Source organism: Pan troglodytes, chromosome 2 (genome assembly GCF_028858775.2).
Source record: "Pan troglodytes isolate AG18354 chromosome 2, NHGRI_mPanTro3-v2.0_pri, whole genome shotgun sequence".
Taxonomy (NCBI): domain Eukaryota; kingdom Metazoa; phylum Chordata; class Mammalia; order Primates; family Hominidae; genus Pan; species Pan troglodytes.
In genome coordinates, this window is record NC_086015.1 from 197,830,810 (window position 1) to 197,846,423 (window position 15,614).

General features: G+C 41.8%; 1 protein-coding gene across 1 annotated transcript in view; it reads right to left on the reverse strand.

Moving 5' to 3' along the window:
• The window catches only part of LSG1 (large 60S subunit nuclear export GTPase 1), a 31,081-nt gene that overhangs the window by 6,496 nt on the left and 8,971 nt on the right, over window positions 1–15,614 (reverse strand). Inside the window, exons 6-11 of the mRNA XM_516958.9 lie at window positions 12,362–12,422; window positions 11,249–11,425; window positions 5,017–5,430; window positions 3,397–3,498; window positions 3,163–3,306; window positions 955–1,078 (exon numbers count right to left, since the gene is read on the reverse strand). Of these exons, the coding sequence (XP_516958.3) occupies window positions 955–1,078; window positions 3,163–3,306; window positions 3,397–3,498; window positions 5,017–5,430; window positions 11,249–11,425; window positions 12,362–12,422 (1,022 nt within the window). The remainder of the gene's footprint in view (window positions 1–954; window positions 1,079–3,162; window positions 3,307–3,396; window positions 3,499–5,016; window positions 5,431–11,248; window positions 11,426–12,361; window positions 12,423–15,614) is intronic.

A 15,614-nucleotide genomic window follows, 5' to 3' on the forward strand; every position in this document is an offset into this window, starting at 1 on the left:
GGGAGATCTCACCCAGGCTATTCCACTGACCAGCCACCTCACCTCGGGTCAGCTCAGGCTCTGAGTTCAGATGATTATTCTTAAAAGCAGGGGCTAGGAGGTGAGGTGATCTTTAAGGTCTTTTCTTGTTCTATGAATCTGTAATTAGAATAGTCTTACCACAAGTGTTTAGTATTTATCCTCTTTAGAGTCTCTAAGTTCAAGGCTTAAGTGTGATTCATATCAAATCACCTTTCACCTTTCTCTGCCAGTAAATACTCAAATAAGCTGAACTCCTTCCCAACCAGCAGCAATCCCTGTAAAGGCAAGTCACCCACGCACGGAAATGTTTCCCACACTGCTATTATTATTTTTTTTTTTAGGTAGACACAAGGTTCTCCAGGCCACCTTTAAAGTTTACATTTAAGGCAAGAAATCATAGGTTCCCACGTGGAATTGGGATAAAACACGGAGGTGGGAGAGCTGTGGACTCATTTTAATGTCAAATAAGTTTACAGGGGCTGATGGGAGAGGAAGGAGGATGCTTTGTGCCCCTATCCTAAACAAGCTCCACTCTGTCCCCGTCTCTGAGGGGTCTCCCTTCTGGTGCTCCCCTCCTAACTCTCCTGCCTCGCTGTGGCGTGCGGATTCATTTTCTTCCACACATCCGCTTTCTTCTTGTTTGGGAGACGACTCCAGAAAGAGCCAACACAGCCTACGATGAGAACCCCTGTGCTGCACGTGGGTACCATCAAAGCAGCAAACGTCCTAAAAGCTTTTTGCACTTTAAGTTACTTTGTAGGCAAGGCCCGCAGAGACAAAAGATGGTGGGAAAGATGGCTTGAAAAATGCTGAAGAAATATTATAAATGTATATCTTTGCAGAACAGCAATTCTAGTACTATTACTATTCTTATTTCTATTCATTAGGTATACTGTTACTTTTGTTCACATTTTCTGATGAATCACAACTTACATCCATAAGCTGTCAACAGTTCTTCCGATGTTGGAGGTCGGTGGGCATCTTCATCTTCTCTAGGCGTTATGATGTTAATGCCATAGGTAGCTTCTAAAACATGTCTTGGAATATTCTGGCAAACGTAGCTTGTCAGGGAATCCATTCTCTTGAACTGACTCCCTCCTCCCCACGGCATACAAATCGTGCCTCGAAGAACATGGCACTTCATTCCGCGTGTGACAAACACTCTGTCCTCTCCACAGGAAGAGGATAGTTTTTGATTAATCTACAAAGACTCGGTTGTTTTTTCCCTTTTAAACAAGGCCTTAAGCTCCCACGACTTTTCCATATGAATTCATTTAAAATAGTAATTTAAAATATATCTGAAACAGACTTTAAAGATGACACATTTTTACCCTGAAAAGATGACGCATTTGTGATTCTAATTTAGAGATAAAGCAAGGGGAGTCTCTGTTTCTAATGCCTACAGTTACGCAGGATTACTTTTCCTCCTTTGTCTCATCTCCCATAGTTTGTACAAATTTTCCTTAAGCCACTAACCATATTCTACCTTGTACTAGAGTTATTCAAGTACATGCCTCATGTGCCCCAACAGACTGATGCTTCGTAAAGGGCAGGAGCCATCTCTATGTATGCCCTATCCTCCACAGCACCTAACCTAAGGCTACCTGCAATAAATGATTCATGTCTCACTATTAATTTACAGAGAAACTTAAAAGGCCGGGCGCGGTGGCTCACGCCTGTAATCCCAGCACTTTGGGAGGTCGAGGCAGGCAGATTATCTGAGGTCAAGAGTTTGAGACCAGCCTGGCCAACATGGTGAAACCCCGTCTCTACCAAAAAAAAAAAAAAAAAAAAAAAAAATTAACTGGGCATGGTGGTACATGCCTGTTAATCCCAGCTACTCGGGAGGCTGAGGCAGGAGAATTGCTTGAACCCAGGAGGTGGAGGTTGCAGTGAGCAGAGATTGCACCACTGCACTCCAGCCTGGGTGACAGAGCGAGACTCCATCTCAAAAAAAAAAAAAAGCTATACACTTTTTCATATATATGTATCTATGAATAAGCTGTGGCCTTAAGTGTAGTTATGAAGGGAATTTTACTCTACTTACAAGCCAGTGGATTTGTGTGCCAATTTCATGAAGTCTCCTGTTTTCTGCTAGTGTCTACAAAACAATAATAGACTAACTTATTATAGCTTATAAGTAGAGTAAAATCTCAGACCTTGCAGTTTTTTTTTTCTTTCATTTTCTTTTTTCTTAAAGGCAAGAGTCTCGCTTTGTGGCCCAGGCTGGAGGGCAGTGGCACCATCTCAGCTCACTGCAACCTCCGCCTCCCAGGTTCAAGAGATTATCGTGCCTCAGCCTCCCGAGTAGCTGGGACTACAGATGTGCACCACCACGCCCAGCTAATTTTTGTATTTTTAGTAGAGACAGGGTTTCGCCATGTTGGCCAGGCTGGTCTCAAAACCTGGCCTTAAGTGATCCGCCTGCCACAGCCTCCCAAAGTGTTGGGGTTACAGGCATGAACCACCACACCTGGCCCCTGCATAGTTCTTAACAAATCCATCTTTGAGTCTTTTTTCCATGCCGGGCACTGTCCTAGATGCTTTATGTAAGTTAATTCATGATGCTGCTGAGAGGTAGCAGAGTTCCTAATTTACTGCTTACTAGCTATAAGAGCTTAGATAAATTATTTAACTTCTCTGTGCCTCAGTTTCCTCAAGTTTGAGGAAATGGGAATAACAGCAGTATCTGCCTTAAGGGTTGCTTTTTGAGGATTAAAAGGTATTTGGTTAGGGTTTAGAAAAGCACACAGCAAGTATTCAATATATGATAGCTATACTGATTAAATATAATCAACCGTGAGATAGATTTTCCCCCACTTAGAGAAAAGGAAAGTATTTGGGAAGGTTAAGCAAGTTTTCCAAGGTCATTCAAATGGTTACATGGCATTGTTAAATAGGTTTGCAACTTGGAACTGAGTATCTGAAACCTGGATTCTCCCATTTCTTCAAGGCTACACTGCTGAAATCAGGAAATGAGGTTCTATTCTGAAGTTCTCATGCTATCTCACAGTATAAACTTGTGCAGATCACTAATATTTTCAATTCTTCATCAAATCTGAATCCCTCAAATGCCCCAAATAAACCTGAAGCCCTAATATACACGTAATAACTAGAGTGTTTCCAAAGCAGAAAGGATATTAATGATACAGGAGGAACATGATCTCTCATCTGATCAATTGGGAGGATTCCGCTGCAAGTCATTTCTGCCTTGGTAGACACGAAAGATGGCATCACTAAGCCAGGACAGTCACACAGGCAGAGGCCAGGCTCCACGTAGAGAGTCTGGAAGACAAGCAAGAGGTTTGAGCTGGGTATACAACAGATAAAAGGAAGAAAGAGCTGCATGCAAGTGGCAAAGCACCACAGAAATACCTGAAAGTGCTTTGTGTGACCAGGTGTGGCAGACACAGATACTTTCTTGTTGCCCATGATGGTGTTGATTGTTGAACTCTTACCAACATTAGGGTAGCCCACCTAGAAGAGACTCAGAAGTTACCAAACAGTAAAACAGTACATCTATCAAAAGACTCAAAGATATGACATAGATGGTGGCAAGACTAGCATAAGCATCTGGTTACTTTAGAAAATTATTTGAAATCCATGCTCTCTGTGTTTGTTGAGACATCTTTTTTCTCCTGTGGTGTGTGGGTATATTTATTCAGACACGTCTCCAGTGACAAATGGCAAAGCTATGCACATTTTAATTTTATACGTTTTGCTGTTAACAGCAGATGCTACAGAAAATTTCATCCCCTTGTTCCCAGCCTTCCCTCACTGCCCCATCTACAGACAGTGGTTTCCATCGCATCTTCCACACTGGGTGAGGCTGATCGGATGGACATTTGAATAATCACAACACACAATTATTTTTAATTTTCAGTCACTTTTTAATTAAAGCCAAGTGGAATGTCTGGCACGTGGCAGGTGATCAATAAGTGTCTGCAGAATTTCTAGAGTAAGAAATTCAGAAAATGAGGGAGGATGCTCAGTTTTTCCATAAATGTGAGAAAACTTGTAGAGAAGCTGAACTTTCTGATACAAATTTTTAGCAACGATATAGAGAATGAAGCTTTAAAGCTCAGAGACATTAAGCAACTTTCCCCGTGTTCCTACCAAGTTAGTTCTACTGCTGAATTGGGAATTACACCTAGGTCTGTCTGATTCCACAGACAGCTCTTTTAACTACTGCACTAAAATAAGATGCTAATCTACTGTAGTCATTTTAAACAGGCATTTTGGGGCAGGGGGTTGGGGCAGAGAGAATGGGGCTCAGAACTAACTAGGATTAGCTGCACTTAGCATGTAACTGAAAAGCTGGGAGACTTTAAACCTGCCATGATCTCCTTTCCCTCACTGTTATATTCTGGATAGATCTTTATAATAAATACCTTCTCTAACATCTCACATCTCCTTAGCTAAGGATGGGGCCATCTAGAGCCATGCCGTAGCCCCTCGGGGTTTACGCACTTCCGCAGCCACTTCTGGAATTAGGGTATATAAGGCTGGGGATGTGATCTGCTTTCCCCTATCTACTATGCCGTGTTTATGCAACTAATGCATTTGTCATATTTCGTCCAGCCCCAAGATGCTGGGATTCTCCCTATTAAGCATCTGGAACATTTACAGCATAAGCTGGCAAGGATCACAGGGTGCCCAAAGAACACTGGGCTGAAGTCTGAAGACAACATTAACATCTCTCTCATTCTGCTGTCTCGGTACTTCACACGGCGGGAAAAGCTGAACTGAAAGGAGACTGGAGAATACATTCAATGTGAATAGGTATGTTACCAACACAGGCCTTGAGGAAGTTGATTCCTTTGAGTTGGGCTCTGTCTCTCCCACTGCCTAATCCCGTGATGCCAGTGGGCAACAAGAGGGCAATGTTCCCTATGATGCCGGAAGCCTGGTTGGTCTTTGGGGTCGTGCAGCTACTGAAAAATGGGGATTAAAGACAATCATGTGGTAACAATGTTATGACATATGTCATCTTACCAGTCCGACCGTAAGTTGCCCATCTTTCACCTTTCTCCCAGTGTGTAGCTCCTTAAAGAGCTCCAGTAACTCCTGCTTGGATACCAGATGGCTAAAATTGTGTATCTGCCTCTTCTGTGGGGTTTTCCTGCTCCGAGCCTCAGAATCTGCAGTAGAGCTTTCCTTCTGGTCCTGGCCGCAGTCCTCTTCCTTGGGACCGTCTTCTTCTGAGCACGTCTGCCAGTCATCTTCCCCCTCCTCTGGACAGTCCTCATACTCACTGTCATCTTCATCCGTTGTGGGATTTTCACTAAGTGAAGGAGAATCCCTAGCTGGGAGATGTTCGGATTCACTGTGGGAAATTTCAGCCTCGTCGAAACTGGAATGTCCAAACTCGGTTGTGTTGCTTTGTCTATCATCTCTGTTTGCCTCTTCCTGACAAAATAATAGAAACGCTCAGAAGTATATAACTGCAGTTTCCACTCTAGTAGAAATACTTACTGAGTTGTAAGATGGACAGAGGATGGCTGGGCGTGGTGGCTCAAGCCTGTAATCCCAGCACTTTGGGAGGCCAAGGTGCGCAGATCATTTGAGGTCAGGAGTTTGAGACCAGGCTGACCAACATGGTGAAACCCCGCCTCTACTAAAAATACAAAAATTAGCCAGGCGTGGTGGTGCACACCTGTAATCCCAGCTACTTGGGAGGCTGAGGCAGGAGAACTGCTTGAACCTGAGAGGCGGAAGGTGCAGTGAGCCGAGATGGTGCCACTGCACTCCAGTCTGGGCAACAGACAAGGCTCTGTCTCACAAAAAAAAAAAAAAAAATGAACAGGGGACAAGCAAAGTTCGACGGAGATGGAATGGTGAATACAGGGAGGAGACAACGAAAGCCTTTCAGTTCAGTGCTGTGACAGACAACCATCGAGGGTGGCGCCCTCCTGGAGGGGAGGAGAATTGGACCTTCCCTTCACTTTTTACTTTATATGTTTCTATACTATTTGAACTCTGTACAAAGAACATGTATTACTTTTGTAATTTAAAATAACTCTAGGCCGGGTGCTACGGCTCACGCCTGTAATCCCAGCACTTGGGTGGCTGAGGTGGGAGGATCGCTCAAGGCCAGGAATTCAAAACCAGTCTGGGCAACACAGCAAGACTGGGTGTCTACAAAAACAAACAGAAAACAACAACAACAACAACAACAAAACTCTTCAAAGACAGCAAGGGGAAAAGCTTATGTTAAACTGAACTCTTTGACAGTACGTTATTTTGCAATGGGCTGCACGATAAAACAAAGCATTTCTCAGGAACAGTAACACATTTAACATACTCTTCTCTGCACAAAGCAAGGGCAGACTTTGCCATTTGCAGTTCATTTTACATTTGTATTTTTAAAGACGGTGGTTGGCATGTTTAAAGAAATCTGCTATTCTCTCATAATTGCGTTTAGAAGTCAAAGCACCATGGAGCACACACAGATCCCTGTCTGTGAAATGTGGCAGCAAAACTCAACTCCACAGTGGAAATTATTTACTGATGAAAGATTCCCTTTGGAAAGCGAAAGGTACAAATCATTTACTACTCGAGGGTGTGTTAATTCTTCTGAATCCCTCTTGACAACAAAGCAGAAGTAAGGGTGAATTTGTCGGGACTTGAAAGTGATGGAAACCTGGTATCATTTCCAAGTAGCTTTGTTAGAATGATTAACAGTCACAGAAGGGGACACAATGTACTCAAACGTGTATCCTAAATCTTAAGAAAGCAGAAATAAAAACAAAATGTCAGGAAAAATAGGTATGATTTAACAATCAAGCCTGGCAACTCAAAAAGAACCCTGGCTTATGAGAGAAATATAGAACTGGAAGCAATTTCTATGGTAAATGAGCAGCGAAGGTAAAGAAGTCAGTGTCGTCACTGTGGGCTCTTTTGAGTCATTTTCAAATATGAAAGTAGCATAAAAACAAGAATGTGAACTGAACATGAATGTGTAGTAGAAAAACTACAGCGGGGAGCAGTTCAGCTTCAGGAAAAGTACTAAAGACAATCAAAGGACTTTGCCGTAATTATGTTAAAAATTAAAAGAAAGAAGGAAAAAGTCAAGCTTTCGGGGAACACAGTGCAATTTCAAGGTGACCAAAGGAAACCAGAGATACTCAACTCAGAATTGGCCTGTGTCTTTTGAAAAATGTCACATTTTTTCAGAACATTCACGTTTTTCAAACAACTGAAGTTGAACAACTATAGAAGATGACCCAAACTTCCAGGCAAGAAAACAGTGAATATCAGGCTACTTCTAATACATTCATGTTTGATACCCAAATTACAGATATTAGTAACAAGTTACAAGTAAGACTTCACAACCTGAGAAATCATGGAAAACAGCAGAGTCCAGAAAACTTGGGAGAAGCAAATGGCACCTCACTCTTAAAAAGGAGGAAAGAATATCTTCCATAAACTATACACTGTTAATCCAGACACTGACATTAAAACAATTCTACAGGTGACCTGGTGAGCCCTGAAAATAAGACAGTCATCAACAGGAGGCAGTGAGTTCCCTGAAAACTGATCATGCAAAAAATTTCATTTCCCTTTGTTATCTTGGTTAGTAAATAAAGAAGGCCACAGATGCAGAAACTAATCTCTTCCATTTTTGATAGGGTTATTGCATCAGGGCAGAGCAATATAATGATAAGTATCTATTTTAAAACTTCACCAAGACATTGACTTCCAGGAAAGACTGGAAACAATAGAAATAATGGTTTAACAGGGCAAACTATTCTTCTGCCTAAGAATGGTAAGTATCTATACTTACTGCCAAGAAGACTAAATGAGTAAAATATGTAAAGTGTTTAGAATAGTGGTGTCTGGTAAAGAATATGTTTTTATTAACTGATTAATTTTATGGGTTAGTTTTAATTATAGTAATAATTATTATTGGTATATTCTTGTGAATATATCTATATTCACATAAAAACGCTTGGCATAAGTCAATCCTAAGCCAAAAGAACAAGGCTGGAGGCATCACACTACCTGACTTCAAACTATACTACAAGGCTACAGTAACCAAAACAGCATGGTACTGGTACCAAAACAGAGATATAGACCAATGGAACAGAACAGAGCCCTCAGAAATAATGCCGCACATCTACAATTATCTGATCTTTGACAAACCTGACAAAAACAAGCAATGGGGAAAGGATTCCCTATTTAATAAATGGTGCTGGGAAAACTGGCTAGCCATATGTAGAAAGCTGAAACTGGATCCCTCCCTTACACCTTACACAAAAATTAATTCACGATGGATTAAAGACTTACATGTTAGACCTAAAACCATAAAAACCCTAGAAGAAAACCTAGGCAATACCATTCAGGACATAGGCATGGGCAAGGACTTCATGTCTAAAACACCAAAAGCAATGGCAACAAAAGCCAAAATTGACAAATGGGATCTAATTAAACTAAAGAGCTTCTGCACAGCAAAAGAAACCACCATCAGAGTGAACAGGCAACCTACAGAATGGGAGAAAATTTTTGCAACCTACTCATCTGACAAAGGGCTAATATCCAGAATCTACAAAGAACTCCAACAAATTTACAAGAAAAAAACAAACAACCCCATCAAAAAGTGGGTGAAGGATATGAACAGACATTTCTCAAAAGAAGACATTTATGCAGCCAAAAAACACGTGAAAAAATGCTCATCATCACTGGCCATCAGAGACATGCAAATCAAAACCACAATGAGATACCATCTCACACCATTAGAATGGCGATCATTAAAAAGTCAGGAAACAACAGGTGCTGGAGAGGATGTGGAGAAACAGGAAAACTTTTACACTGTTGGTGGGACTGTAAACTAGTTCAACCCTTGTGGAAGTCAGTGTGGCGATTCCTCAGGGATCTAGAACTAGAAATACCATTTGACCCAGCCATCCCATTACTGGGTATATACCCAAAGGATTATAAATCATGCTGCTATAAAGACACATGCACACGTATGTTTATTGCAGCATTATTCACAATAGCAAAGACTTGGAAACAACCCAAATGTCCAACAATGATAGACTGGATTAAGAAAATGTGGCACATATACACCATGGAATACTATGCAGCCATAAAAAATGATGAGTTCATGTCCTTTGTAGGGACGTGGATGAAGCTGGAAACCATCATTCTCAGCAAACTATTGCAAGGACAAAAAAACCAAACACCACATATTCTCACTCATAGGTGGGAATTGAACAATGAGAACACATGGACACAGGAACAGGAACATCACACGCCAGGGCCTGTTGTGGGGTTGGGGAAGAGGGGAGGGATAACATTAGGAGATATACCTAATGCTAAATGACAAGTTAATGGGTGCAGCACACCAACATGGCACATGTATACATACGTAACAAACCTGCACATTGTGCACATGTACCCTAAAACTTAAAGTATAATAATAATAAAATTAAAAAGAAAAAAAAGGCAACCTTAAAAAAAAAACAAAACGCTTGGCATAGAGTGCTGCTAGTAAGTCCACAAAAGATTACAGAGCTGCATCCTTGGACCTAGCCTGTTCAACGATGTTATCAATGACACAAAAATTCACAGTTAGAAGGCGAGGAAATGCTAACTGCACACTCTAAAACGAACTCTACCTTGGTACTAAACCATTAACATATTTAAAAGGAACAGTACTCTCCTAAGTTGAGGTAAAACAGAACAAATATCTTTCAATATAAAGATGGGATGAGGTTTGCTTAGTAAGTTTTTTTTTTTTTTTTTGATATTTGAGGGATTCGGTTGCTCACAGGTTCAATAAGCCAAGAGCAAACAGCTTCTGAAAGGGGATGAACTAACAGAAACTGAATTAATGTGACTATCCTGATCACAAGAAATATGAATGCTGTGTATACGCCCTAGGCAAATACCACCTGGAATAACGTATTCAATTAGGTGTGGCTAGTTTTGCCTGTGGTCCTGACGCAAGAAGACAGGCACCCAGGATAGGTGTCCCGGAGCTGGTGCCTATGAGGAATATGAAAGCTGAAAATGCACAGCTGTAGGAGAGAACCGAAGGGACAAAGAGTCCTCAGATCAAAGGGTAGGGTGGCTGACTTTGTTCCACTGAATGGAAGAACTTTCTACATTTAGAGGTAAAAAGAAATGAGTTACCTGGTCTCGAGCATCCTGTCGCTTAAAGTAGTCAAAGAGAAATATGCAACTTTGACAGGGAAGTGGAGGAAGAAACTCCTTCACATAGTTAGAGGTGAGAGCTTATACACTGAGCTCATGGAGGGGAGGGTGTTGTATTCATAACCCAGCTCAACACACACTCCACAGTCAACAGATGCCTGATAAACAGAGACAGGAGAAAAGGACAGGGAAAAAGACAGTACTTCTTAAGTCTCTCCATCTCTACGATTCTAATTACTAATTTCTTTTCATAGTTGTTGTTATTATTATTATTTTGAGACAGAGTTTCGCTCTTGTTGCCCAGGCTGGAGTGCATTGGCATGATCTCGGTTCACTACAACCTCCGCCTCCCAGGTTCAAGCGATTCTCCTGCCTCAGCCTCCCGAGTAGCTGGGATTACAGGCACCCGCCACCATGCCCGGCCAATGTTGTATTTTTAGTAGAGATGGGGTTTCTCCATGTTGGTAGGGCTAGTCTCGAACTCCCGACCTCAGGTGATCTGCCCCTCTCGGCTTCCCAAAGTGCTGGGATTACAGGAGTGAGCCACGGCACCTGGCCCTCTTATAGATATTATTTTATTCAAAAGTAAAAATAAAGCCCAAACTACTTTTGCAAAATTTGGGCTAAAAGATAAAATATGTGGTATATCCTAATTTAGGGTTACTTAGTTTCTCTGTTTTCAAAACAAAGTCAAAAGAGATTCTAATCAAGTCCTGAGAACTGACTACATCCTTCAGTTGTACCCTTGTGTTCTGACTTCTCTTAAAAGCAGTTACAGGGTCATTGTGGAACTTCCTATACAATTTCCTGTCTACAACCTTTTAAAAAAATTAAAAAATACAGCTAATATCAGTGTGTAACAACACTGGAGATGTCAGACTGTCCAGCAACCACAGAGAAAGTAACTTTGTGATTCACTTTCTGTAGGTCATCCTAATCCAGCACACAGGGGAAAAACTCTAATTCCCACAGATTTGCAATAAGAATAAACAAAACACAAACGAAGCACATTAACGAGAAATCAAAATCCCCCTCTTTGAAAGCCAACCTAAAATGTCCCTCAAGTTACCTCAGAGTCACCTTTCAGGGGAATGGCTCCGGCCAAAGCTGACCAGAAAATAACCTTCACATCTTCTTTTTCGAAGTACGTGGCCCAGGCACTCCGCTGCTCAGCAGTCAGCAAGTCTGCCTTGTTGATCAGAATGACGTTCTCCTTATTGGCATCCATTTCTTTCACATAACATTCCTAAGCAAGACAAAGAGATTTAGAAAGACCTCTTCGAACAAGTAAAAAATGAGGCTAATTATATTAAAGATCCCAATACAAGTTTTTACTGCCCCCAGTTTTAAATCATTTCCTAATTTAAACATTTTTAATCATGACACATTATACTAATCCTTTCAGTAAGCTTTGAAAAGAAGTTCCACCATTAATATTTTTGTTATGCACCAGTGGGTTTAAAAATAATCTGGGCCAGGCATGGGGGCTCACGCCTGTAATTCCAGCACTTTGGGAGGCGGAGGAGGGAGGATTGCTTGAGCCCAGGAGTTCCAGACCAGCCTGGGCAACATGACAAGATCCTGTCTACAAAAAATTAGATATATAAGATAGTAATAAATAAATAAATAATATGTATTACAGTTCTCAAAAAGAAATATGAATACCTCACATATTACACAATGTTTTGTTAACTAACCCAAAGCTCTATTACATTATTTCATGGGATTCTCACACGTTAGTTATCAGCCCCTGTGGTGTTTCATAAACTTAGTTCACTTGTAAAATACCACAGGGAGTCATAACTAAAGTGTGAGGAGACAGAACCTTATGGGATGAATTAAAAAGTGCAGTGACCGGCAATATGCTAAAATAAATAAAATGCTATTTCAACTGGTGTTTCCTGACAAATGGGAAACCGGCAAATGCCTTAAGTGGCTTCTAAACTAAAAGCTAGGAAGCTCATTGAAGTGTCTGTGCCTTCCTGCAGATGGACACCATTGTTGGAGAAAACATCTGTCTCAACAGTGGCATTCTGCAAGCTCCTGGCCTTGGAAGGAGGGAAGGCCTCATTAAACGAAGCCAGGGAGGGCAGAATGTATGCCTACAGTCATTGCTCAGGGATGCGGTGCTCGCACTGCTACTCAAAGGACTGATGTTTGAATTTTGTCAAACTTGACTTACCAAATCCTCACATCTAAACAGGAGTGGGTTTCGAGCATCTACTATCTGGACCACAATATCACTGAAAAACAAACACGAGATAGACCAATCACTGTGAAGTGAAAGGGATTTTACTAACCACATAATAATGGCCAGAGTAGCAAACCCTGGCAATATATTAAGCACTGGACATATATTAACTTTTTAAGGTATAATTATTCCTGGTTTATATATGAGTGACTTAAGGCTCAGGGCAGTTAAGTAACTTGCCCAAGGCCACCAGCTAGTAAGTAACACAGCCAGAATGGGAGCCCAGGCAGCCTGGACCAGAGGTGATGCTCTTAATCATAACGTGCTATTGCTCTCATACAGCCTAGAGGGGTTCAGATGATGTTTCATTGCTAAGACATCCACCGTACTTCTATTAAACTGTCCTGGTGAGATAAAAGAGTATTCCAAACACTTCACTCCACGGCGAAGTCTACTAAATACTCAGTCCCTAATCTGCCCTCATGTTAAGGCCTCAAAAGAAAACTAGTAAATCACTTGCTGACAGCTGCCACTATTGAAGCTAGTATCTTATTTAAACCCAGGAATAACAAGGAAGAAAGCATATTTTTGGCAAACAATCATCCACCAATTCCAACAATGTGTTTAAATGGCAAAAAGAGAAAACAGGAAAGTATTAACTTAGGTTGCCCGGCTGAAGCAGGAATGGCAAGTCCAACTTCTTCCATCACATATAAGAAGGTACAGCAATAAGATAACTTTCTGCAGCTGGTGGCAAGCCCCTCAAATCCCTCACAAATATAGTGGGGACTACAGGTGTCCAGCACTGCAAGGAGAAAAAAAAATTCCCTTCTATGGGAGGCTCCTCCCTTCCTTCAGCCTCTGAGCTAGATGTTATAAAGGCCCACCGTGACTGCCGCTGGGAGGAAATAAGCTACAGATGCATGACTACCTCACGGCAGAGTCTCCCCCAAATCCTTATTCTGTTAACCAGCCTTTTTGAGGCAACTTTGCAAATATGCTAAATTCCAAGGAATTAAGGTTACCATTTAGGACATTCTTTTGACAATTAAAAGTGCATTTTCTTTTAGGATAGTTAAAATGTCAGCATAATCCTGCGACACAAAGAAACTCACAGAGTTGCTAATTTTGGACAAATTGTTTTTTAAGTTCTCTAGTTCAGCTGCTTCTAGTATTTCCTTCTTTAAGGTAATAATGCACTTTCAAACTGGATATTTAATAGTGAATGAAAAAATGATTACAAAAAAATGGACAAAGCCTAATCAACCAAAACTACAATGTCTACAAACATTGTGTTTATACGGAACATGTAGGAAGAACCATCAGTTTAGAAACACCAGTAAGAAAAGACATTTCAAGACAGCTGCTTCATGTGCTGAGTGAGGATGCAGAGCAAAGCACCAGCCATGTAGCAGGAAGGGTCTACACAGCACAATGGAAGTGCCTTATCTGACTGGAAGACAGTGTTCCGCCCTCAGTGTCTCTGCGGTTTCCTGCATTTCAATGACATGTTATACATCTAAACTTTTCTGATAACTACTATTAGAATTAAAGAGGCAGATGGTTTAGCCAGCCTGTTACCAAACAGGAGACATCTGCTGTGGAGAAGACGTCAATAAATATTTCCCATTCAAAGATGTGGCGGCAGTCATTTTTAAATAAATATTTCTGTGTAACTCAGATCCACTTTCATATAACTATATTCCTTGAGCTAGAAAACATGTTCTCTTATTTAAAAAAAGGAGAAATATCACATAACAAAAATAAGAGAGCAAATAATACTGTAATCCAAGCTGAAGCTAGAAGTTTCAACATGTACAGGCTCACTTGGGAAATGATTAGGGACATAAACAGTGTAAGAGGGGCTTCCTGTTAAACTGAACACAGATGGTTACCTCTGCTCCCTCTCAAAACCTACAAAAACAAAGGCTGAAACCCATTAGGATAAAGAGAAAGAACAGCAGCAACCAAATGTCAAACCAACAAGAAGCAAACCTGTTCATGCCCCTGACACCCAAGAAAGCCCAGGATTAGAAGCATCAGCTCTATCTCTCCAGGGCAAGAACGAGGCCCGCGCCCGTAATCCATCTGAACAGTGAGCTCGTAGGTCGGCTACCCTGTTCCATTCAGTGAGGCAACTGCAACCCACCACACAGCCCCCATTCCCCACCCCAATAGCAGAAGGCTAGGGTTTATTATGGAGAAAATGAACTTGACAAGTTCCAGGACTGGGACCTCAGGCACAGGGACAATGGGAAAGAGTTGCCATAGGGCAAAAAGGGGAATTCAGCATAAGCCTATGAAGATACTGAACTGTGAAGGTGCCCAGCACCCTTGTATTATACCACCTCCTGCCCCTTTCCTGGCAGGAGATCATTCTTCTTTTTAAAAACTGACTGGCACTGGGCACAGTGGCTCATGCCTGTAACCCCAGCACTTTGGGAGGCTGAAGCGGGTGGATCACCTGAGGTCAGGAGTTCGAGACCAGCCTGGCCAACATGGAGAAACCCCGTCTCTACTAAAAATACAAAATTAGCCGGGCGTGGTGGCGCGTGCCTGTAATTCTAGCTACTCGGGAGGCTGAGGCAGGAAAATCGCTTGAACCTGGGAGGTGGAGGTTGCAGTGAGCCGAGATCACGCCACTGCACTCCAGCCTGGGTAACAAGAGCGAAAGTCCGTCTCAAAAAACAAAACAAAACCACACACACACAAAACTGACTGGCTCTGGGGAAAAGACCTACAGATCTTAACATCTTGGGGTATTCCAACAAAATAAAACTGACCCCTGCCCAGGCACCCTACAGTGAAGCTCACCAGTTGGCAAATTCCACCTAAACAGGCAGGCTTGTCAACCGGCTTTGTAATGCTTTGTTCTTAAAGACAGATAAACACCACTAGACACCTGAGGAAAGCCTCTTCCGTAAAAGTCAGAAACCAGGAGAAAAAGAAAAGGAACAAAGAGGAAAGACAGATAATATAGGAAGTAGGACAAAATCTGAAAACAAAACAAAAACTAATTCAGTGTGAAGATGGAGGGTGCTGTCCTCAAGGTCCGGGCTGCAGTACTTCTGCGCTTGTTACCATTTCTCTTCGGAAATTAGAAAACGGGCATTCTCAGGAGTACACAGCGTCAACTACCAAGGAGGCACCAAAGAAGAGGCTACTCTGCTCCACAGCAGTTCCCCAGTTCCCCGGGAGAATGCCTGTGGGCCTTCCGAAGCCCTCCTCAAGCTTGAGTAAAAGG